The 23,866-nt window shown below is 49.5% G+C and overlaps 1 protein-coding gene across 1 annotated transcript; it reads left to right on the top strand.

The window, feature by feature from the left end:
- Positions 1–249: 249 nt before the first annotated feature.
- LOC125533184 (phospholipase A1-II 6-like) lies at positions 250–1,657 on the top strand. Its single transcript, XM_048696929.2, has 2 exons — positions 250–867; positions 967–1,657. Exons 1-2 carry the CDS (start codon positions 250–252, stop codon positions 1,603–1,605), a joined length of 1,257 nt encoding a protein of 418 aa, XP_048552886.2. The 3' UTR covers positions 1,606–1,657.
- The last annotated feature ends 22,209 nt before the right edge of the window (positions 1,658–23,866 follow it).

The raw sequence follows: 23,866 nt of genomic DNA on the forward strand, positions 1-23,866 counted from the left end.
ATGATGAACCCAAACAAGATGCCTATGCATGCCGCTCGCATGGCTTTCCAGCTCTCATCTTCGTCTCCGATCGTGGTATGCAGTTGCGCACGAATCAATGCGCGCTTGCGACATGGTGCTCCCATATCGAAATGTCACGCCGTGCAAGCAAGATGCAATGATTGCCGCCGTTGCCGCCTCCGTGTATAAACACCGACCAACAGAGCAAGCAGCCGCACAGAGCTAAGCTAGATCGAGCCAGAGAAAGAGATGGACATATCGGAGCAAGGGCGCATCGTCGGACCGATCACGGCGACGGCGGCGGCGAGTTGGAAGGAGCTCCACGGCGAGCGGTCGTGGGACGGGCTGTTGCGGCCGCTGGACCTGGACCTGAGGCGCACGTTGATCTGGTACGGTGAGATGGCGCAGGCAACGTACGACGCGTTCAACCACGAGAGGCACTCGCCGCACGCCGGACTCTCGAGGTTCGGCAGGAAGCGCTTCTTCGAGCGCGTGATGCTGCCGGGCCACGCCGCCGCGTACCGGGTCACCAGGTTCCTGTACGCCACGTCCTCCGCCCCCGCCGCTCCGGCCGCCGCGTTCGTGAGGAGCCGCCATCCGCGGCACCGGTGCAAGGAGTCCAACTGGATCGGGTACGTCGCGGTGACCACGGATGCGGGGAAGGCGGTGCTCGGGCGCCGGGACGTGGTCGTCGCGTGGCGCGGCACGATCCAGGCGCTGGAGTGGGTCGACGACCTCGAGTTCTCCATGGTGCATCCCAAGGGCATCCTTGGCGACGCCGATGCCATGGTGCACCGTGGCTGGTTCTCCATCTACACCTCCAACGACCCGGCCTCCACCCACAACAAGGAAAGCGCGAGAAGCCAGGTAATCTTGTGACTATATAAAGTCTAAACGGCATCATTGTCACGTTTACAGTATACTGTTCAGTGTTGAGCTCACCTGCAGCTTCATGCTGGATGCCAGGTGCTGGCCGAGGTGCGGAAGCTGGTAGACATGTACAAGGACGAGGAGGTGAGCATCACGGTGACCGGGCACAGCCTCGGAGCGGCGCTGGCTACCCTGAACGCCTTCGACATCGTCGAAAACGGCTACAACTGCACGGTCTCGGCGACGTTCCCCGTCACGGCGTTTGCGTTCGCCAGCCCGCGCGTGGGCGGCGCCGGATTCAAGAAGCGGTTCGACGCCGCGGCCGTGGCCGTCGGCCTCCGCGTCCTGCGCGTCCGCAACGCCCGGGACATCGTACCCAGGTACCCGGCGCTGCTGTACCACGACGTGGGCTCCGAACTGGCCATCGACACCGGCGCGTCGCCGTACCTGAGGGCGACCGGGGACAGGCGCGTGTGGCACAACCTGGAGTGCTACCTGCACGGTGTGGCGGGCGCGCCGACGGCGGCCGGAGGAGCGTTCGAGCTCGTGGTGGAACGGGACGTGGCCCTTGTGAACAAGTTGTACGATGCGCTGAGAGAGGAGCACGGGGTGCCTGCGGGGTGGTGGGTGCCGTGGAACAAGGGCATGGTGAAGGGGGACGACGGACGCTGGAGGCTGGTGGACTGCGAAGACGAGGATGGGGAGGACGCCGTCGTGCCGCCGGTGAACAAGTGAAGTGGACGCCTCCATATCAGGGTCGCGTCATGCATGCATGCACCAAAGTCAGTTGATTGTTAGTCTCTCCCAATATAAGTCGTTTTAGCAAGCTATAAAACGACCTATATATTGAAACAGAGGAAGTTTTTTTTTTGTTTCGTATTCGGGATGTCTATTATCTGGAGTATTATTTGGAAGCTTCGTAGTAAATTATACTCCCTCCGTCCCATAATATAAGAACACTTTTTACACTAGTGTAGTGTAAAAAACGTTCTTATATTATGGGACAGAGGGAGTAATTATGTTTTAATTGTGGGATTATAGCCCAGGACTTAATGTAATGTTATAATCTCTCAGTGTTTTAAAAGAAAAAGTCTGAGTACTTAATGTGGTAATGTGTTTTTTTAGGGAAAATGTGTTTTCTTTCAAGCAGTTACTTAAGAAATACTGCCTTTGTAACTTAATATACGATGTTTTTTGACACTAACATCTTATATTAAGTTGTGGAGGGACTACTATTATAGTAAGTACATTATAATTTTCCAATACACTAGCAGTATATGTCAATTCTTTTTTTTTTCGAAACCGAGGCAAAAGATTTGCCTCGTATATTAATTAAGGGAGAATAGAGTTTGAAATACACCTCGTAACTGAAAAAAACAAAAGAGTGTTACTCTCCCGGTATGATGTTGCCCAATTTTTTCGCCCCGGCGGTTACCCAAAGGATGGCCTCGGTCTTGATGTTGTTGAGCAAAACAGTTGGAGGCATACTCTTTTTATGGGTATGACATAATAGGACAAATGTGCATTGGGCACACCGAGCCCGTGTTCAACACAACATGTTCAAAGTTGAACTCATTTCGATATGAACCACACTTTTAAAATTTTGCAAAGAAAAATACTTTAGGGGTTTATCCTGTTCTAGAGTAAAACATAATGTTTCAATGCATGTCAATACAATTCCATTTGATTTGACATGCCAATTTTATAAACTTGTAAAAACAAATATTGCCTCCAATTCAAATTAATCGACACAACTTTAGTATCTTTAGTAAAAAAATAGTTTTGTCACCGTCTTTTTTGGTTGTTTAGTGTACCATTTTGTCTCGGTATGTAGCAATAAAGGATGCACACGCAGATCTTCAACACAATGGACAGTGTAGAAAAACATTTTTCTCTTGGAAGCGACACCCTTTGAAACATATTCTTCGCGAGGCTGAGGAAAAACTTATTTGTATTTAATATCTTATACGGATTAAGGAACTTTGCCCCACCCGATACCATTCACATGAGAACTGTGAACAACACATGTTTGTGCTTCCTTCTTTCTCACGGAATGCTTCTATTGTACATGCATTTCGCTATTCCTGATTCCAGTCGTGATTCTTCGATGTTGTAAATTTGAATTGTAGAATGCGCTATGAGCTGAGACCACACGGGCAAGCACTTGTCAATTGTACTATGAACGATCCAGAACTCACGACATGCGTCGAACTTGTCATTTATGCGGTGACTGTCACTACGTGGGCTGCGGCAATTACAAATAAGAAAGAAATCACGGGACTCATTCCATGGGACCCATGCACGAAAGAAATTACTGCAATGAACATTGTGCAATGAACTACTTTGGCTAGACCGAACAACTAGATCCCGCCACCGACAAGCTATGTAAAGATTAATGTCGACGCTGCGGTTTAAAGTGGGGAGTTCGGCTCAGTGGGGACAATATGTCGAGACCAAGCCTGGATGTTCATTGGAGCTTCAACTTTGTTCTTCCCTCGCATAGTTGATCCATCTACCCTCGAGGCACTTGCAACTCGGGAGGCGTTAGCTCTTGCAGATGACACCTAGTCTCAACGGATCTTCGTGGCCTCGGACTGCAAGACAGTAGTTGATGCTATCAGAAGTGAAAGTGCGCCTCCTTACAACACGGTGATTAATGAGATTAAAGATCATATGTCTATTTTTCATTCTTGTATCATTAGGCACGAGTTTCGAACCACGAATGTTTAGGCTCACAATCTCGCTAAGTATGGTCTTACTTTGGAGTTGGCTGCCATGTGTTGTTAGGCCAACCCGGGAACCTTCTTTTCGTCCCTATACATGTGGTGACAACATAATAAAGTTTAGTGGTGTCGTCTAAAAAAAATGAACCATCGAGAACTCACGGTGTGCGTAGAACTTGCCAATTTATGCGGTGATTGTCACTACGTGGGCTGCAGCAAAGTGAACATATTCTTGTAATAGTTTGTACTTGCAAAAAAAGGGAGTTGGATTTTTGTTCATCGGATAATTTGTTCTAATGGTTTGCCATTCTTGGTGTGCCTCCACGTGATTTTTACAAAGCTAATGTTTCTATTATAATCAATATTGTTCCCTTTACGACAAAATTTTGGTTCCTAAGATCATAAAAAATTCTTCCGTCGAACAATATGTTTGCGCCGCACCACAAAGCATACACTTCATTCAGTCAAAAGGAATGTCCCAGTAGCACAAAACCCATGTTCATGTCACATAAAAATGCATCCCAGGAAAACTATAATTTTTGAATGAGTCTTCCCTGACGCATACGCTTCCATCAGTCGAGATGAATGCTTCCACGCATTGGGCCAAGCCATGCTACTGCAGTAAAAAAACGTTGCATCTAAAAACATGATAATTGCACTGTTTTTCTTGAAACAGTCACAATTAACCAGAATATATATTAAAATATATTCTCTGAAGCGGTTTACTAATAAGAAAGAAATCACGGGATTCAATCCATGGGACCCATGCACCCATTATTCACAGAAGCAGTGGGTATCAGAAAATAAATCATAGCTGAGTATTAAATTACCAACCACTTGATAAGCGTGGTAAAAGCAATCTTGAAAAAAAAGTATTAAATTACCAACAGACCCATGCTAGAATCGGACGATCAGCATGATTTTAATGATTCTAATGCTACGTTAATCGACTGGTATGATAGGAAGCAATATATCAGTAGCCTGATCCCTAATGCTCCCTATATACGGAATATATTTGAATCTTCGGAAATACTACAATACACACGCGATGATTACCTATCACCTCCTCTCCCTTCCACGATCATCAGGCAATACCGGCGGCCACGGCAACTCGTGCGGGTACGCTGGCCCTTCATAGTTGTTTCTATCGTGCTCGCATTCTACCCTCATTGTGTCAAGCTCGATGGAGAACATCCACTTCTCCTTTGGTCTCACTAGGACGTATTTGGAATTTGCCGTGAGAATGGTGGCGCCTTGCTGAAAAAATCCTTCCTCACGACCTGGTAACTCGACAGTCGCCTCCTGCAGCCCCAGGGCCTTTTCCAGCACCCACTCGTCTTCTCCAGTTCCTTGATGGCGCCGGCGTGCAAAGACCTTGAGCTCGTTGCTCATCAGGCAGACGATGCACAAGACGCTGTCCTCACCGGCGACGACCCAAGTGGTACGGCCATCTTCATTATACAATCCCCATATGTTGTCTGGGAACTTGACAAGGGAGTAGTGCGGCATCGCTATGACGCTATCTCCTGTCCCTCCTCCCACTCCGCTTCAGCGTCGCTGGAGCACATCGCCACCGTCCGCCCTTTTCCATAACAGCTGCACCTAGTCACCTCGTCTCATCTCAAGATCTTTCATTGCGAGTTGCGAGATCAATTAACGCCTCCCCGCCAAAGGAACTGAGCTAAAGCGATCTAAATTGGGAGATTGGAGGTACGGAAGAGCGCCGCCGTGTTGTTCTCTTGCTCGGGCGAGATTCAATCGTCCTCTTGGGGTTCCACACATGCTGAAGTCCCTTAATATACACAGCACTTCGGCACTCTAGATCGAGACTCCTAATACTTCAAAGCCAAGGAACGGAAGCATTGTGCCCTCCTTCTTTGTTTCTGGGAGTATCGAGGGACCGAGGCAGCAAGACGATTTGTGTTAGACGCCGGCGACGGGTACTTCGTACCGGAGCGGAGTAGAAAAGCCGCAGAGCTACAGGCATCGTACAACAGCAGCAGGCCAATCGAGGAAGGAGACCCACGCAACAAGATGAAGGACGTAAAAAAAACAATCTATCTTTTTTGTTTTGTGGAAAAACTTCCAATCTATTCATCTTCAATCATGGCAGTACAACAAACACCAGAAATAATAAAAATTACACCCAAATTCGTAGAACAACTAGCGACGACTACAAACACTGAAGCGAGCCGAAGGCGCGCCGCCGTCATCTCCCCTCCCTCGCCGGAGTCGGACAAAACTTGTTGTAGTAGACAGTCGGGAAGTCGTCGTACTAAGGCCCCATAGAACCAGCGCAACGCACAACAACCGCCGCCAATGAAGAGTAGCGTAGATCAAAAGGATCCAACCTGAAAACACATGAACGTAGACGAACTACGACCAGATCCGAGCAAATCCACCAAAGACAGATCCGCCGGAGACACATCTCCACACGCCCACCGACGATGCTAGACACACCATCGGGACAGGGGCTAGGCGGGGAGAATCTTATTCCATCTTCAGGGAGCCGCCGCCGTCTCGTCTTCCTGAGCAGGGCACAAACCCTACCAAAACGTGAAAAAATAACTGAAAACAGTGCCCTCCCGCCGACAAGGGCCGAGATCCACTGCGCCGCCATGGCCCTAAGGCCACCGGAGACGAGGCGGACCGACGGCGGCACTAGCGGGAGGCAGGGAAACCCTAGACTTTTCTTGGGGAAGAGGCTCTGTTCAAAAAAAATCTATCTTAATTGAAGGTTCACTAGTAGAAAACAGGGCTTTGGTTCGAGCCTGCCAAGCCCATTAGTCCCGGTTCAGTCAAGAACCGGGACCCCTGGGGGGCATACGTCCCGGTTCGTGCGCGCAGGGGCCCGGTCGGGCCTCGGGAGGCATTTGTCCCGGTTTATGTGGACCCATTTATCTCGGTTCTAGGCACAAATCGGGACTAATGGCCCGGTTCGTGCCTAGAACCGGGACAGAAGGGGGGCCTTTAGTCCCGGTTCCAGCCACGAACCGGGACAAATGAGTTGCCTATATATACCCCCACACCGGCGAGCAGAGAAGTCCATACTGCTCTGTTTTTTTGGCCGGCGAGGGGAGGGCATTTGGGTGCTCTAGCTCACCTCCTATGCACATGAGGTGTTCGATGAAATGCCCGAGCCACGCTTGCTAAGTTTTCTCCTCTCGAAGCTCGACCTCCGAACTCCATTTTTCCCGAGATTTGTCCAGATTTAGCAGTCCGTCACGCCCCGTCCCCGTCTTCACCGCCGTCGATCGCCCGCGCCGATCTCGTCGCCGGCACCACCGTGGTGAGCCTCTTGTTCTTAACTACTTTCTGAAAGAAAAAAATTCTTACTTTAGATAGATACTTGTCTATTTTCTTACTTTTGACACACATATTATATATAATGTACGCAGACGAACCGACAATGGATGTACGGTGACATACACACCTCCGAGTACAATAAGGGCCTGCATAATTTTCTCGAAGTGGCTGAGTGAGGGAGTCCTGGATTAGGGGGTCCTCGGATAGCCGGACTATATACTTTGCCGGACTGTTGGACTATGAAGATACAAGATTGAAGACTTCGTCCCGTGTCCGGGTGGGACTCTCCTTTTCATGGAAGGCAAACTTGGCAATTCGGATATGTAGATCTCCTTCTTTGTAACCGACTCTGTGTAACCCTAGCCCCCTCCGATGTCTATATAAATCAGAGGGTTTAGTCCGTAGGACAACAACAATCAGAATCATAGGCTAGCTTCTAGGGTTTAGCCTCTACAATCTCGTGGTAGATCAACTCTTGTAATACTCATATCATCAAGATCAATCAAGCAGGAAGTAGGGTATTACCTCCATTGAGAGGGCCCGAACCTGGGTAAACACCGTGTCCCCTGCCTCCTGTTACCATCCGCCTTAGACGCACAGTTCGGGACCCCATACCCGAGATCCGCCGGTTTTGACACCGACATTGGTGCTTTCATTGAGAGTTCCACTGTGCCGTCACGATAAGGCTTGATGGCTCGTCTTGTTGTCAAGGACAACATTACCTCGGGGGAGCCCTGGCTATAGGCCAAACTCTCCGACTAGGCGGCTTCGTCATGACCGCCCCTCCGGCCGTCACGCCGACGATGACTTCTCGGGTCATCAAAAACAGCCTCCACATCGGCTCGGTATTCGCAGAGCTCTCTTCTCTGAACGAGATCTTGGATCGCATCGCCGCCCTGGGAGTCACAACGGACTATGATCGGATCGGGCTTAAACCCGACCTAAGGGAGATTAACTCTCCGCCGGTCACCCATCAGATAGCGGTGGTGGAGGAGCAGTGTAGCAATTCTTCCTCTATTTTGAGGACAAATTATGTCCGGATTCCCGAGCTCTCCGAGCCGGATACCCGTCCACGGGAGGACATGGCCCAAGCTTTGAACCTAGAATCAGACAGCGGGCCAGAACTATCGGGCAACATCCTGGAGTCCGAACTGCCAAGCTCGGAAACCCCTCCGCCTCTGGGTCTCAGATCGGGTCAGGGTTTGGACCTAAATCTACCCACCCACCCAGATTCAAGTGATCTTTCCCACATTAGATAAGAGCCCCAAGAGACAGTACATCACTATTGGGCCAGATTCCTCATTGTAATGAGCAAGGTCAAGGACTGTCGCGAGGAAGACGCAATTTCATTCTTTTGCAAAAATTGCATGGACAAGGGAATTCTCAACGCCATAAGTCGCCGTGACATAGCACACTTTGCCGACTTGGCGGCCATAGTACGGAAGTACTGTGCGATGGAAAGCGCCTGGAAAACCCAAACAAATTTCTAGGACCCTCCGGCTCTCACTAAACCCCCTGTCCGAACTAAAAGGGTGTACCGTCGTAAGTCACCTGATCCAACTACAAAGAAGCAAAAACCCACTACATGGCATAGAACTGTATTGGAGGGATGGCTCAATGAGCCATGCAAAATTCACAGTACAATAGATACCATGCCAACACATAGTCTTAGAGCATGTTGGATACTCCGACAGGTGGCCAAGAGTGGCGAGGATATCCTAATCAACAATATGGCAGAGCACCATCAGGTGGAAAACAACAATACCGTATTGACAGTCTTCGAGACCTTCGCCTCAAATAAGAGGCGCAAACGAACACTCCGCAGCCTTGCCGAAGTCTGCCACGTTGCAACAATAAATCCATGGAACGACACGACCATAACCTTCAACGCCAGTGACGAACCTCAATTCCGAACAGCCCGAGCACCCAGTGACGAACGCCAGTGACGAACGCTTTGGTCCTTAGTCTAATTGTGGACGGCTTCCGGCTTACTAAAGTGCTCATGGACGGTGGCAGCGGATTAAACCTCATATATGAGGAAAGTCTTAGAAAAATGGAAATAGACAAGAGCCGCATTGAGCAAAGCAACATGACCTTCAGAGGAATCATCCCTAGCCGGGAGGCACGATGTGCAGGAAAAATCACACTAGATGTGGTATTCGGTACACCGGAGAATTATAGGCTCGAAGAAATCATATTCCAAGTGGCCCCGTTCAGTAGCGGATACCACGCCCTTTTAGGGCGGGAAGCATTCACGATCTTCCAAGTTATACCCCATTACGGGTACATGAAGCTCAAAATGCCCGGGCCCAATGGAATCATCACTCTGGCTAGTGATCCGGACATAGCACTCCGCGCCGAAAATAAAACCGCCGCACTAGCCCTCGAGGCGTTATCCGAAGCCCTCGCGGCCGAAGAACTAACTGCGCTGCGCTCCATGGTGGACAGGGACGACGTGATACTCGACAAAAGACCTAAGTCCACCTCTTTTAAACCAGCGGACGAAATAGTCAAATTCCAGGTCCACCCAACGGACCCTACCAAAACAGCATCCATCGGGGCACATCTAAACCCCACAACAGACGCAGCACTGCGGGAGTTATTGCGTGAAAATTGGGACATCTTCGCCTGGCATCCTTCAGACATGCTAGGAATCCCATGCAGGCTGGCCGAGCATAGCCTTAACATCCTAAAGGGGTTCAAGCCGGTCAAGCAGACTCTTCGGCGTTTCTCTGAGCCTAAGCGACAAGCCATGGGAGAAGAGCTAGCCAAGTTACTCGAGGCCGGATTCATTAGAGAAATAAAACATTCAGACTGGCTAGCAAACCTGGTGATGGTACCAAAGAAGGACAAATCATGGCGCATGTGTGTCAATTTCAAGGACCTTAACAAGGCTTGCCCCAAGGATCCCTTCCCCCTCCCCTGCATCGATCAAATTATCGATGCTACCGCAGGACACGACTCATTGTGCTTCCTCGACGCATACTCTGCATACCATCAAATTAAGATGGAGGAGCCCGATCAAGCCGCAACGACATTCATCACTCCATACGGCCCCTTATGTTTCAACACGATGCCTTTTGGGCTGAAAAACACCGGTGCAACCTATCAACGCATGATTCATACATGCCTGGAAACACAAATCGGCAAAACAGTGGAGGCATACGTAGACGATGTGGTCATTAAAACAAGACACGTCGAATCCTTAATAGACGACTTGAGGCTCACATTCGACAACCTCCGAACATATGACATTAAGCTCAATCTGGAAAAATGTGTTTTTGGCGTGCCCGCCGGAAAGCTCTTGGGCTTCATCGTCTCCAATAGAGGAATTGAAGCAAATCCGGCTAAAATCCGAGCTTTGTCACAGTTGGCTATCCCAACAGACCTCAAGCAAATGCAGAAGTTAACTGGATGCGTGGCTGCCTTAAGCCGCTTCATCTCCCGATTAGGAGAAAAGGCACTACCTCTTTACCGCCTTCTTCGACGCACCCAACACTTCGAGTGGACGGATGCGGCCATGGCCGGATTGGAAGAAATAAAGGCCGTATTGGCCACCAACCCAATCTTGGCCGCGCCAAATGTCGGCGAACCAATGCTGTTATACATAGCGGCAACACACCAAGTTGTAAGCGCAGTGCTCGTCGTCGAACGAGAGACGGACGGACATAAGTTCCCGCTTCAAAAGCCGGTATACTACGTATCCACCGTCCTCACTCCATGCAAATCACGGTACCCACATTACCAAAAGATAGCATACGCGGTCTTCATGGCATTCTGAAAACTACGACACTACTTTCAAGAGTGTTCAATCACGGTGGCCTCCGAAGTACCACTCAACGACATAATAAATAACCGCGATGCCACGGGCCAGATTGCTAAATGGGCTATCGAGCTCCTCCCGTTCGACATAACATATAAACCACAGCTGGCCATTAAGTCGCAGGTACTGGCTGATTTCATCGCCGAATGGACAGAAGCCGAACTTCCTAAAGAGTACGGCGCGTGCTCCAATTGGATCATGCACTTTGACGGCTCTAAGATGCTTGCTGGTCTGGGGGCAGGCGTCGTCCTAACATCCCCCACCGGAGATACAATCCAGTACGTACTCCAAATATTGTACACAGACTCCAACAGTGCAGCAGAATATGAGGCCCTGTTGCATGGTCTCCGGATGGCAGTCTCCATGGGCATTCAATGCCTTGAGGTGCTGGGGGATTCAAACCTCGCAATATCTCAAATAAACGGGGACTTTGACGCCAAGGACCCAAAAATGGCGGCTTACCGCAATGCCGTCCTCAAAATGTCAGCTCGGCTCGACGGCCTCGAATTCCACCATGTGGTTCGAGAAAACAATCAAGCGGCGGATATCCTCGCCCGCATCGGCGCTAAGCGTGACCCTGTCCCACCTAATATCTTCTTGGAAAGGCTGTTTAAGCCATCCGTGGTGTGGGATGGGGAGTCCGGCAGTAACAGTCCGGATCTGGCCACAACACCAGACCCCGAACACTCTAACGTAATCGGGGGCTCTGCCACCGAAATAATACCTTCGGCCCACGTGATTATGGTCGTCATCGCCCCATTGACAGAACCCTTCTTGGCTTATCAAACTAGGCAAGAACTCCCTGATGACCCAAACGAGGTACGTTGCATTGTGCGGCGGTCTAAAGCCTACAAGGTCCACGAGGGAGAGCTTTATAAGAAAAGCGCTACCGGAGTACTTCAAAGGTGCATCTCCGAAGAGGAAGGACGCCAACTTTTGGCAGAAATTCATGCTAGACTTGGCGGCCACCACGCCGCTGCTCGGGCCCTTGTAAGCAAGGCCTTCCGTACAGGTTTTTACTGGCCGGCAGCCCGAGCGGACGCAGAGGACCTCGTTTAACGTTGCGTCGGCTGCCAGCTTTTTGCAAACCAAAGCCACATGCCGCCTACCGCTCTCCAAACAATCCCCATTACTTGGCCCTTTGCGGTCTGGGGGCTTGATATGGAAGCCATAAGAAAAAATACCTCTTGGTTATGGTGGATAAATTCACCAAATGGATAGAGGCCAAACCAGTTAAAACGGCTGAGTCTAGACCAGTGATAGACTTCATATCCGGGGTTGTACACCTTACGGTGTCCCCCACAACATCATCACCGATAACGGCTCGAACTTTACAGCCGACGATGTAAAAACTTGGTGCAGCAAAATGGGCATTAAGCTCGATTACGTCTCTGTCTATCACCCGCAAACTAACGGTCAAGTCGAGCGAGCAAATGGTCTTATCATGAGCGGCATTAAACCCAGATTAGTGCGATCCTTGAAGGAATCAGACACGCACTGGGTGGAGGAGCTTGACTCCATACTATGGGGGCTGCGGACCATGCCAAATCGCACTACCGGATACACAACGTTCTTTATGGTGTACGGCGCAGAGGCGGTATTGCCCTGCGACATTATTCATGACTCACCTCGAGTGCGCATGTATGAAGAGAAAGAAGCCGAGCTTGATCGACAGGACAGTTTGGACGCCCTGGAAGAGGAGCGTGACGAGGCAAAAGCCCTGAGGGAGTCCTGGATTAGGGGGTGTCCGGATGGCCGGACTATACCTTCGGTCGGACTCCTGGACTATGAAGATACAAGATTGAAGACTTCGTCCCATGTCCGGAAGGGACTTTCCTTGGCGTGGAAGGCAAGCTTGGCGATATGGATATGTAGATCTCCTACCATTGTAACCGACTCTGTGTAACCCTAGCCCTCTCCGGTGTCTATATAAACCGGAGAGTTTTAGTCCGTAGGACGAACAACAATCATACCATAGGCTAGCTTCTAGGGTTTAGCCTCTCTGATCTCGTGGTAGATCTACTCTTGTACTACCCATATCATCAATATTAATCAAGCAGGACGTAGGGTTTTACCTCCATCAAGAGGGCCCGAACCTGGGTAAAACATCATGTCCCCTACCTCCTGTTACCATCCGACCTAGACGCACAGTTCGGGACCCCCTACCCGAGATCCGCCGGTTTTGACACCGACATTGGTGCTTTCATTGAGAGTTCCTCTGTGTCGTCACTTTTAGGCCCGATGGCTTCTCCGATCATCAACAGCAATGCGATCCAGGGTGAGACTTTTCTCTCTGGACAGATCTTCGTATTCGGCGGCTTTGCACTGCGGGCCAATTCACTTGATCATCTGGAGCAGATCGAAAGCTACGCCCCTGGCCATCACGTCAGATTTGGAAGTTTGAAGTACACGGCCGATATCCGAGGAGACTTGATCTTCGACTGATTCGAGCCACAGCCGAGCGCGCCGCACTGTCATGATGGGAATGATTTAGCTCTGCCGCCGAACAGTGCCCTGGAGGCCGCACCTGTGTCCGCTCCGACCCCTAGCTCGGAGCCGATCACACCAACCGAGGATGGGTGGTTAGACACCGCCTCGGAGCTGCAATTTCTACGGCGATCGAGCCGAACACCAGCCCTATTCTCTGCGAAGCCCGTGACTCCAAGGAGCCGGACTCCTCTCCAGACTCCGAGCCCACCGCACCCCGATCGATCGAACCCGATTGGGCGCCGATCATGGAGTTCACCGCCGCGGACATCTTTCAGCACTTGCCCTTCGGCGATATTCTGAAGTCACTAAAGTCTCTCTCTTTGTTAGGAGAGCCCTGGCCGGACTATGGTCGGCAAGGTTGGGATGCGGATGATGAAGAAATTCAAAGCCCACCCACCACCCACTTCGTAGCCATTGTCGATGATTTAACCGACATGCTCGACTTCGACTCCGAAGACATCGACGGTATGGACGCCGATGCAGGAGACGATCAAGAACCAGCGCCTATAGGGCACTGGAAAGCCACCTCGTCGTATGATATATACATGGTGGACACCCCAAAAGAAGGCAATGGCGATGGAACAGCGGAGGATGACCCCTCCAAGAAGCAGCCTAAGCGCCGGCGTCAGCGGCGCCGCTCTAAATCCCGTCAAAACAAAAACGGTGATTCCGGCACGAGGGATAATAACACCCCGGACAGTGCCGAAGACAACCACCTCCAGCAAGATTCAGCACAGGAGGATAGAGAAGCCAACCCTCATGAGAGAGCGGCAGACAGAGAGGTCGAGGACGATAATTATATGCCTCCCTCCGAAGAAGAGGAAAGCCTCGACGACGACGAATTTTTAGTGCCGGAGGATCCTGTCGAACAAGAGCGTTTCAAACGCAGGCTTATGGCCACTGCGAGCAGCCTCAAGAAAAAACTGCAACAACTTAGAGCTGATCAAGATTTGCTAGCCGACAGATGGACTGAAGTCCTTGCGGCCGAAGAGTATGAACTCGAACGCCCCTCCAAGAGCTACCCAAAGCGCAGGTTGCTACCCCAATTAGAGGAGGAAGCACCTAAACCTACATCACCAACGCATGATGCGGCCGACCGGCCACCCCGTGGCCGCGACAGAGAGGCCTCTCGGCCCTCCACTCAAGCTGCACCCCGGCGCCGCTCAAAAACTACCAAGGCATGGGAAAATGCGCCAGACCTGCGAGATATATTGGAGGATAAGGCAAGGCAAACAAGATCGATCTACGGATCACGTGGGCGCCCCACGGCACGAGACGGTACTCGTCACGCCGGATACAGTAAATCCGGCCGGGCCGAACACAGTAGACAAAGCTCGTTTGAGCTGTGTCGTGATGTAGCCCAATACAGAGGCGCCACACACCCACTATGCTTCACAGATGAAGTAATGGATCATCAAATCCCCAAGGGTTTCAAACCCGTGAACATCGAATCATACGATGGCACAACAGATCCTGCGGTATGGACCGAGGACTATCTCCTTCATATCCACATGGCCCGCGGTGATGACCTACACGCCATCAAATACCTCCCACTCAAGCTTAAAGGACCAGCCCAGCATTGGCTTAACAGCTTGCCAGCAGAATCAATTGGTTGTTGGGAGGACCTGGAAGCTGCATTCCTCGACAATTTCCAGGGCACTTATGTGCGACCACCAGACGCCGATGACCTAAGCCACATAGTTCAGCAGCTAGAGGAATCGGCCAGACAATTCTGGACATGGTTCCTAACCAAGAAAAATCAAATCGTCGACTGTCCGGACGCAGAGGCCCTAGCAACCTTCAAGCATAACATCCGCGATGAGTGGCTTGCACGACACCTAGGACAGGAAAAGCCGAAATCTATGGCAGCCCTCACGACACTTATGACCCGCTTTTGCGCGGGAGAAGACAGCTGGCTAGCTCGCAGCAATAACATGACCAAGAGCCCTGGTAATTCGGATACCAAGGACAGCAGTGGCAGGTCGCGTCGCAACAAGCAAAAGCGCCGCATTAACGGCGACAATGCTGAGGATACGGCAGTTAACGCCGGATTCAGAGGCTCTAAACCCGGTCAGCGGAAAAAGCCATTCAAAAGAAATACTCCGGGCTCGTCCAGTTTGGACCGAATACTCGACCGCTCATGCCAGATACATGGCACCCCCGAAAAACCAGCCAATCACACCAACAGGGATTGTTGGGTGTTCAAGCAGGCAGGCAAGTTAAATGCCGAAAGCAGAGACAGGGGGCTGCATAGCGATGACGAGGAGGAGCCCCGGCCGCCGAACAACAGTGGACAGAAAGGTTTTCCCCCACAAGTGCGGACGGTGAACATGATATACGCAACCCACGTCCCCAAGAGGGAGCGGAAGCATGTGCAAAGGGACGTATACGTGATGGAGCCAGTCGCCCCAAAGTTCAACCCATGGTCTTCCCGCCCGATCACTTTTGATCGAAGGGACCACCCCACTAGCATCCATCATGGCGGATTTGCCGCATTGGTTCTAGACCCAATTATTGATGGATTTCACCTCACTAGAGTCCTTATGGATGATGGCAGCAGCCTGAACCTGCTTTATCAGGATATAGTGCGGAAAATGGGCATCGATCCCTCGAGGATTAAACCCACCAGAACGACCTTTAAAGGTGTCATACCAGGTGTAGAAGCCAACTGTACAGGCTCAGTTACACTTGAAGTGGTCTTCGGATCTCCGGATAATTTCCGAAGCGAGGATTTAATCTTTGACATAGTCCCGTTCTGCAGTGGCTATCACGCCCTGCTCGGGCGAACCGCATTTGCCAAGTTCAATGCGGTGCCGCACTACGCATACCTCAAGCTCAAGATGCCAGGCCCTCGAGGCGTCATCACGGTCAATGGAAACACTGAACGCTCTCTCCGAACGGAGGAGCATACGGCGGCTATCGCAGCGGAAGTACAAAGCAGCCTCTCAAGGCAATTCTCCAGTCCGGCCATTAAACGTCCGGACACCGTCAAGCGCGCCTGGAGTAACCTACAACAAGACCGCCTAGCATGTTCCGAGCAAGCGTAGCAATGCGGCCCCAACCCCAGCCCTCGCGAACTTGCGAAACCAGTGTTGCGCGTACATAACTACGCTCTAGAAATACCATGGGCACAGGGGGAGGGGCACCATCACGGCACGCTCGAAACGCGGCTTAAACCGCACTAGGGGCTGCCGATTTCTTAATTTTCTCTTATTTTCAGAACTCCATTCTTCGGAAGGCTTGTCCGGCAGTACAATTGCCGCACAAACGATACAACCAGGGAAGCAGAAAGCTACGCCGCATAGGATGGAGATGGCTTCTAGGCCTTTTGGATTGATGATTGGTAGACATATTTTTGAATTTGGCATCCCCGGTAGTTCCGGATCTGTCCACAGCAGTAGTGAGCCGCCGTTCCCCGTCTGGAGCGGTACTACCGCTCTTCGAGCACGGCACTACCGCTCCAGCGGTACTGCCGCGGTGGGGTCGCAGTACTACCGCTGGATGCCCAATTCCACTATTTCCTACCACTCTTTGATCTGTGTTGTCTTGTTTGGAGGCTTATGCTCTTTCTTTCGTGTTGTTTCTTCTACTCGTGTGTTTGGTTCCACGTGATGAACATCCTGAGCAGCAAGTCCGCCGTGTCAACCCCGAACGTGCAACGTCCAAGTTCTACCGCACCTCTAAGACAACGGCGGCCTCTTCAAGTGCTCCGCCAAGTGTTCCGCCTCAAATGAAGAAGATGAGTGCGTCCAAGCCCACGCCAAGGGCCAAGTTTGTGACAGAGATGTATGACAAGGAATTGGGAGAAGCGTCGGTGCAACCCCTATGAGGTCGAGCAAGAGCCTGCCTTGGTCACCCGCTTGTTCTGGATCCGCTTTCAGTATGTTGTCTACTTTGATGTGATCAAGGACAAATAGAACCTTTTTGTTGACGTTCGCTCCATCGACGTTGCCTTTATGGAGAAGGATCCGGACTACTTTGGGGAGGCACTTCAGATGTGCTCTCAGTTGAACATCCTCAGGATCATGCAGTTCAACGAGGATTTTGATGCAGATTTAGTGGCTCAGTTTTATGCCACCGTTCATCTTGGGACCGATGCGGACAGGACTCTGACCTGGATGACAAATGGCAGGCTGCTTACTGTCAAGTGGAAGGTCTTCATGGAGCTTCTTGAAGTTGAGGATCAAGGTCTTGAGAACCCAGTTGGCTTTCGCCCTCATCGCAATACTACCTCCACTCACAAGCAATCTCTTTGGCCATACTATACCATGAAGGTTAACCAAGTGACTAAGAAGGAGACCTATGAGCTGCCATCATTTCTGGATATTCTCCATCGCATCTTCAGGGAGACACTCTTCCCTCGCATCGGCAACTTGGATATGGTACACTCTTGTGGACATGCCTCTTTTCTGTCAACATGAGAAGGAAGAAAACTCTGGAGACTCTTTGGATATCTCTCATGTCATGTGGTATGAGTTGGTTTCCGCCGTCTCTGGGCGCAAGTGCCCAATCTATGGACCGTTTATCATGTTGCTCATTGAGAAGGCCCGGGAGCGTGTGTATCCGAGGGTGGTGCTGGAGACTGGAGATCTAGTTTCTCATGAGATCAAGCGTCTGAGGAAGAAGGAGAACTGGGGCACAACTGCTCCGAGTTCTGGCGTTCCGCCTGAAGCTGCTAACATGGAGACCGAGGCTGATGCTGATGATGATGATGACTATGAGCCATCTGGAGCAGAACCCTCTTGGGCAAAGAAGCTCAAGCGCAAGATGAAGAAACTCTTCTGCATGGAGTCTCACGGTCAGTACATGACTCATGTGGCTCACAAGCAGGCCAGGAGTCGTCACAAGAGCTCATGCGTCAGTTGGGTGCGACCGTTGCCAGCGGATCTGATGGCAAGATCACTGATGAGGAGGAGTGGATTCAGCAGCACTGTCCGTGGACCGACTCAGACAACGAGCAGTTTCCGACCGATGACGGCGGTGCAGACGATCTCGCTGGGATATGATGTTCGAGATCCTCAGTTGGCTATCACTTGGAGCCGTAGCTTCGCTCTTTGCCTTTTTGGTGTCTCGATGCCAAAGGAGGAGAGAGTTTAGGGATTTGTGCCTTTGTTTGAGTTGCGAGCTTGTGTTTGTGTGGCGTGGTTGTCTTGCCTGTCTTTCTCGTGTTTGAACCTTTCGTGTGTTGGTTTGAGTGTGCTCGTGAGTCTTTCTGTCATATGGTGTAAGACATATGCACTCTATCGCATCGTTTTGAGCTTAAGTTATCTTGTGCTAGTTATGCTTTGCTCTTATCTTATCCTGCTTAGTGTTAGCCTTATTCGTTGCAAGATATGCTATGTCTATAAAATATATGGGGGGGTGTTGATCCTAGTATGTGTGCAGTGCAGTCCAAAGCACTTTCATAAGATAGCACACATCTAGGGGGAGCCCATCTATATTTTAGAGATGTGGGGTTTGCTTATGTCATATATTTTTTCCCTTTGTGCAAATCCCGTATTGTCATCAATCCACCAAAAAGGGGGAGATTATTAGGGCATATTTATCCCTAAGGTGTTTTGGTGATTGATGACAATGCTTTTGCAGACTAATCATGTGCTTTGAGCTTTTAAGGGATTCATCCTTTGGAACGAGACGATTCTTTACCCTCGGAGTTTGTTATTCAAGACGGTGTAGCTCTTTCGTTTCTAGTTTTGTGGTCTTGTCTCGTAGGAGTCTCCGTACTATCAAGAGGGGGTCCGCTTTGGTAAGGCTTGGGTGGAATCTTCACGTATACTTCCTTTTCGCACCCTCTGAGCCTTCCCGCGTCGATGGAGATCTCTTTTCTTGCGTTTTAAGCATGCTGTGGTCCAAGCGGTAGTACCGTGGTACCCAGCGGTAGTACCGCAGTACCCAGCGGTAGTACCGCTTGTGGGTTCTCAGCCACAGTACCGCGGTACCCAGCGGTAGTACTGCTTGTTGGTTCACAGCCGCAGTACTGCTACGGTACAGGGCTCCTACTACGTCGACTCGAGGGGGTCGCCTCTCGTGTCGGGTTGTGCGGCACTTCGCAGTGGCAGTAGAAACGGTAGTACCGCTTGAGAGCGGTAGTACCACCCTACCACCGCAGCAGTGCCGCACTGGGCATGGTTCCTGCTCTTTCTTCAAGCCCTCCCAGACTGCACGGTTGTACCGCGAGGGGGAGCGGTAGTACCATTGGGTCCAGCGGTAGTACCGCTGCCACCTGCGGTAGTACCGCCCTCTGCGGGACTGTTTTGGGGGTAATGGTTGGATGGTTTCTCTTGTATAAAAGGGGGTCCTCTTCTTCTTCGTTGACTTACCTCTTCCCCCAAAAGCTCCATTAATGCTCCAAGCTCCATTTTCGCCCGATCTCTCTCCCTAGCAAATCAAACTTGTTGATTTGCTCGGGATTGGTTGAGAAGGCCCCGATCCACACTTCCACCAAAAGAAATTTAATTCCCCCCACTAATCCCTAGCGGATCTTGTTACTCTTGGGTGTTTGAGCACCCTAGATGGTTGAGGTCACCACGGAGCCATATTCCATTGTGGTGAAGCTTCGTGGTATTGTTGGGAGCCTCCGATTAAGTTGTGGAGATTGCCCCAAGCTTGTTTGTAAAGGTCTGGTCGCCGCCTATAAGGGCACCAATAGTGGAATCACGACACCTCGCATTGTGTGAGGGCGTGAGGAGAATACAGTGGCCCTAGTGGCTTCTTGGGGAGCATTGTGCCTCCACACCGCTCCAAAGGAGACGTACTTCCTTTCAAAAGTAAGGAACTTCGGTAACACATCCTCGTCTCCACCGGCTCCACTCTTGGTTATCTCGTACCTTTACTTGTGCAAGCTTATTTGTGTTATTTCCCTAGCTTGCTTGTGTGCTTGTTGTTGTTGCATCATATAGGTTACTCACCTAGTTGCATGTCTAGACAACCTACTTTGATGCAAAGTTTAATTTGGTAAAGAGAAGTTAAAAATTGTTAGTTGCCTATTCACCCCCCCTCTAGTCAACCATATCGATCCTTTCAGCGTAGTACTTTTTTCGATAACTAATAGATTTTTTGCAATAAGTATGTGAGTTCTTTATGACTAATGTTGAGTCAATGGATTATACACACTCTCACCCTTCCACCATTGCTAGCCTCTCTAGTACCGCACAACTTTCGCCGGTACCATAAACCCACCATATACCTTCCTCAAAACGGCCACCATACCTACCTATTATGGCATTTCCATAGCCATTTCGAGATATATTGCCATGCAACTTTCCACCGTTCCGTTTGTTATGACACGCTTCATCATTGTCATATTGCTTTGCATGATCATGTAGTTGACATCGTATTTGTGGCAAAGCCACCGTTCATAATTCTTTCATACATGTCACTCATGAGTCATTGCATATCCTGGTACACCGCCGAAGGCATTCACATAGAGTCATATTTTAGTTCTAAGAATTGAGTTGTAAGTAAATAAAGTGTGATGATCATCATTATTAGAGCATTGTCCCAAGTGAGGAAAGGATGATGGAGACTATAATTCCCCCACAAGTCGGGATGAGACTCCAGACGAAAAAAAGAGGCCATAAAAAAGACAAGAGAAGGCCCCAAAAAATGAGAGAAAAAGAGAGAAGGGACAATGTTACTATCCTTTTTCCACACATGTGCTTCAAAGTAGCACCATGATCTTCATGATAGAGAGTCTCTTATGTTATCACTTTCATATACTAGTGGGAATTTTACATTATAGAACTTGGCTTGTATATTCCAATGATGGGCTTCCTCAAAATGCCCTAGGTCTTCGTGAGCGAGCAAGTTGGATGCACACCCACTTAGTTTCTTTTTGAGCTTTCATACACTTATAGCTCTAGTGCATCCGTTGCATGGCAATCCCTACTCACTCACATTGATATCTATTGATGGGCATCTCCATAGCCCATTGATACACCTAGTTGATGTGAGACTATCTTCTCCTTTTTGTCTTCTCCACAACCACCATTCTATTCCACATATAGTGTTATGTCCATGGCTCACGCTCATGTATTGCATGAAGATTGAAAAAGTTTGAGAACATCAAAAGTATGAAACAATTGCTTGGCTTGTCATCGGGGTTGTGCATGATTTAAATACTTTGTGTGGTGAAGATAGAGCATAGCCAGACTATATGATTTTGTAGGAATAACTTTCTTTGCCCATGTTATTTTGAGAAGACATAATTGCTTAGTTATTATGCTTGAAGTATTATTATTTTTATGTCAATATTAAAATTTTGTCTTGAATCTTTTGGATCTGAACATTCATGCCACAACAAAGAAAATTACATTAAATACGCTAGGTAGCATTCCACATCAAAAATTCTGTTTTTATCATTTACCTACTCGAGGACGAGCAGCAATTACGCTTGCGGATGCTTGATACGTCTCCAACGTATCTATAATTTTTTATTGTTCCATGCTATTATATTATATGTTTTGGATGTTAATGGGCTTTATTTTACACTTCCATGTTATTTTTGGGACTAACCTACTAACCCAAAGCCCAGTGCAAATTGCTGTTTTTTTGCCTATTTGAGTGTTTCGCAGAAAAGGAATATCAAACAGAATCCAAACGGAACGAAACCTTCGGGAGAGTTATTTTTGGAACAAACATGATCCATAGGACTTGGAGTGGACGTCAAAAAACAAACGAGGAGTCCACGAGGCAGGGGGCGCGCCTACCCCCCTGGGCGTGCCCTCCCCCCTCGTGGCTCAACCGGCCTACTTCTTCCTCCTATATATACTCATATACCCTGAAAACATCCAGGAGCACCAGGAAACCCTATTTTCACCGCCGCAACCTTCTGTACACAAGAGATCCCATCTAGGGGCCTTTTCCGGAGCTCCACCGGAGGGGGCTACGATTATGGAGGGCCTCTACATCAACTCCATGGCCTCTCCGGTGATGTGTGAGTAGTTTACTTCAGACCTTCGGGTCCATAGTTATTAGCTAGATGGCGTCTTCTCTCTCTTTGGATCTCAGTACAAAGTTCTCCTCAATCTTCTTGGAGATCTATTCGATGTAACTCTTTTTGTGGTGTGTTTGTTGAGATCCGATGAATTGTGGGTTTATGATCAAGTCTATCTATGAACAATATTTGATTCTTCTCTGAAATCTTTTATGTATGATTGGTTATCTTTGCAAGTCTCTTCAAATTATCAGTTTGGTTTGGCCTACTAGATTGATCTTTCTTGCAATGGGAGAAGTGCTTAGCTTTGGGTTCAATCTTGCGGTGCTCAATCCCAGTGACAGAAAGGGAAACGACACGTATTGTATTGTTGCCATCGAGGATAAAAAGATGGGGTTTATATCATATTGCTTGAGTTTATCCCTCTACATCATGTCATAGTGATGTGCATTACCGAGAGGGCCCAGAGATACCTCTCCAATATACGGAGTGACAAATCCTAATCTCAATCTATGCCAACTCAACAAACACCATCAAAGACACATGTAGAGCATCTTTATAATCACCCAGTTACGTTGTGACGTTTGATAGCACATAAGGTGTTCCTCTGGTATTTGGGAGTTGCATAATCTCATAGTCAGAGGAACATGTATAAGTCATGAAGAAAGCAATAGCAATAAATTAAACGATCATAGTGCTAAGCTAACAGATGGGTCTTGTCCATCACATCATTCTCTAATGATGTGATCCCGTTCATCAAATGACAACACATGTCTATGGCTAGGAAACTTAACCATCTTTGATTAACGAGCTAGTCTAGTAGAGGCATACTAGGGACACTCTGTTTGTCTATGTATTCACACATGTACTAAGTTTCCGGTTAATATATTTCTAGCATGAATAATAAACATTTATCATGATATAAAGAAATATAAATAACAACTTTATTATTGCCTCTAGGGCATATTTCCTTCAAGTTCTTCAACGTGAGCGTTGCACGCGTAGGTTGGTGACCCGTCACCATGCACCACCACGGGGCCACCCGCCGCTGAGTTGCAGGTGCAAGCGAACTCCTCTGAGGGCGCTGGGAGCGTCCCCATCCTCTGCAGCTTCGACTGCATCTAGGCCATTATTGACAACAGATCTGCTACGCGCTCCGTGTCTTCCTACACGACGCCCACGACGCAGAGGTGATGTCTTTGTTTCCCTTCTCCTCGCCAAGGCTCTCACTCGCCGCCGCCGACACCTATCTGCTACTGCCCTGAGCAATGGGTGCACGCCCGCCACAGTGACAGATGGGGACATGATCACTACGGAGAGGGTGCTACCATGGGAGGGCAAATGAGCTAGGTGGAGGGGCGCCCCATTGACGGGGAAGGCGGCAGGAGGAGGAGGAGCGCGACTACCAAAGGGCACTCGCCGCTTGTTGACGACGTGCTCGCGCTCGAGAATGAGGGGGTTGGGATAGATAGAGGGGGAGGGGGAATAGAGGAAGAAAATTCACCTTACACATAAAAACTGCCAACTAAGCACTAACAGATGGATCCCACCTATCATAAACACACTCAAATAACCCTAATCCATCAATTAGAGCTATCTACAAAGACTTTACTTTAGGCAGGGTGTTTTCAGCCAAAAATTATAGAAGTGTCCCTCAATGTGGTGGGTTCTTGCAATTAGCTCTCCTCCTGAGCATTATGTGTCCGACTTCCGTTGTAT

The sequence above is a fragment of the Triticum urartu genome, chromosome 1A (genome assembly GCF_056163025.1).
Source record: "Triticum urartu cultivar PI428250 chromosome 1A, HENAU_Tu73, whole genome shotgun sequence".
Taxonomy (NCBI): Eukaryota; Viridiplantae; Streptophyta; class Magnoliopsida; order Poales; family Poaceae; genus Triticum; species Triticum urartu.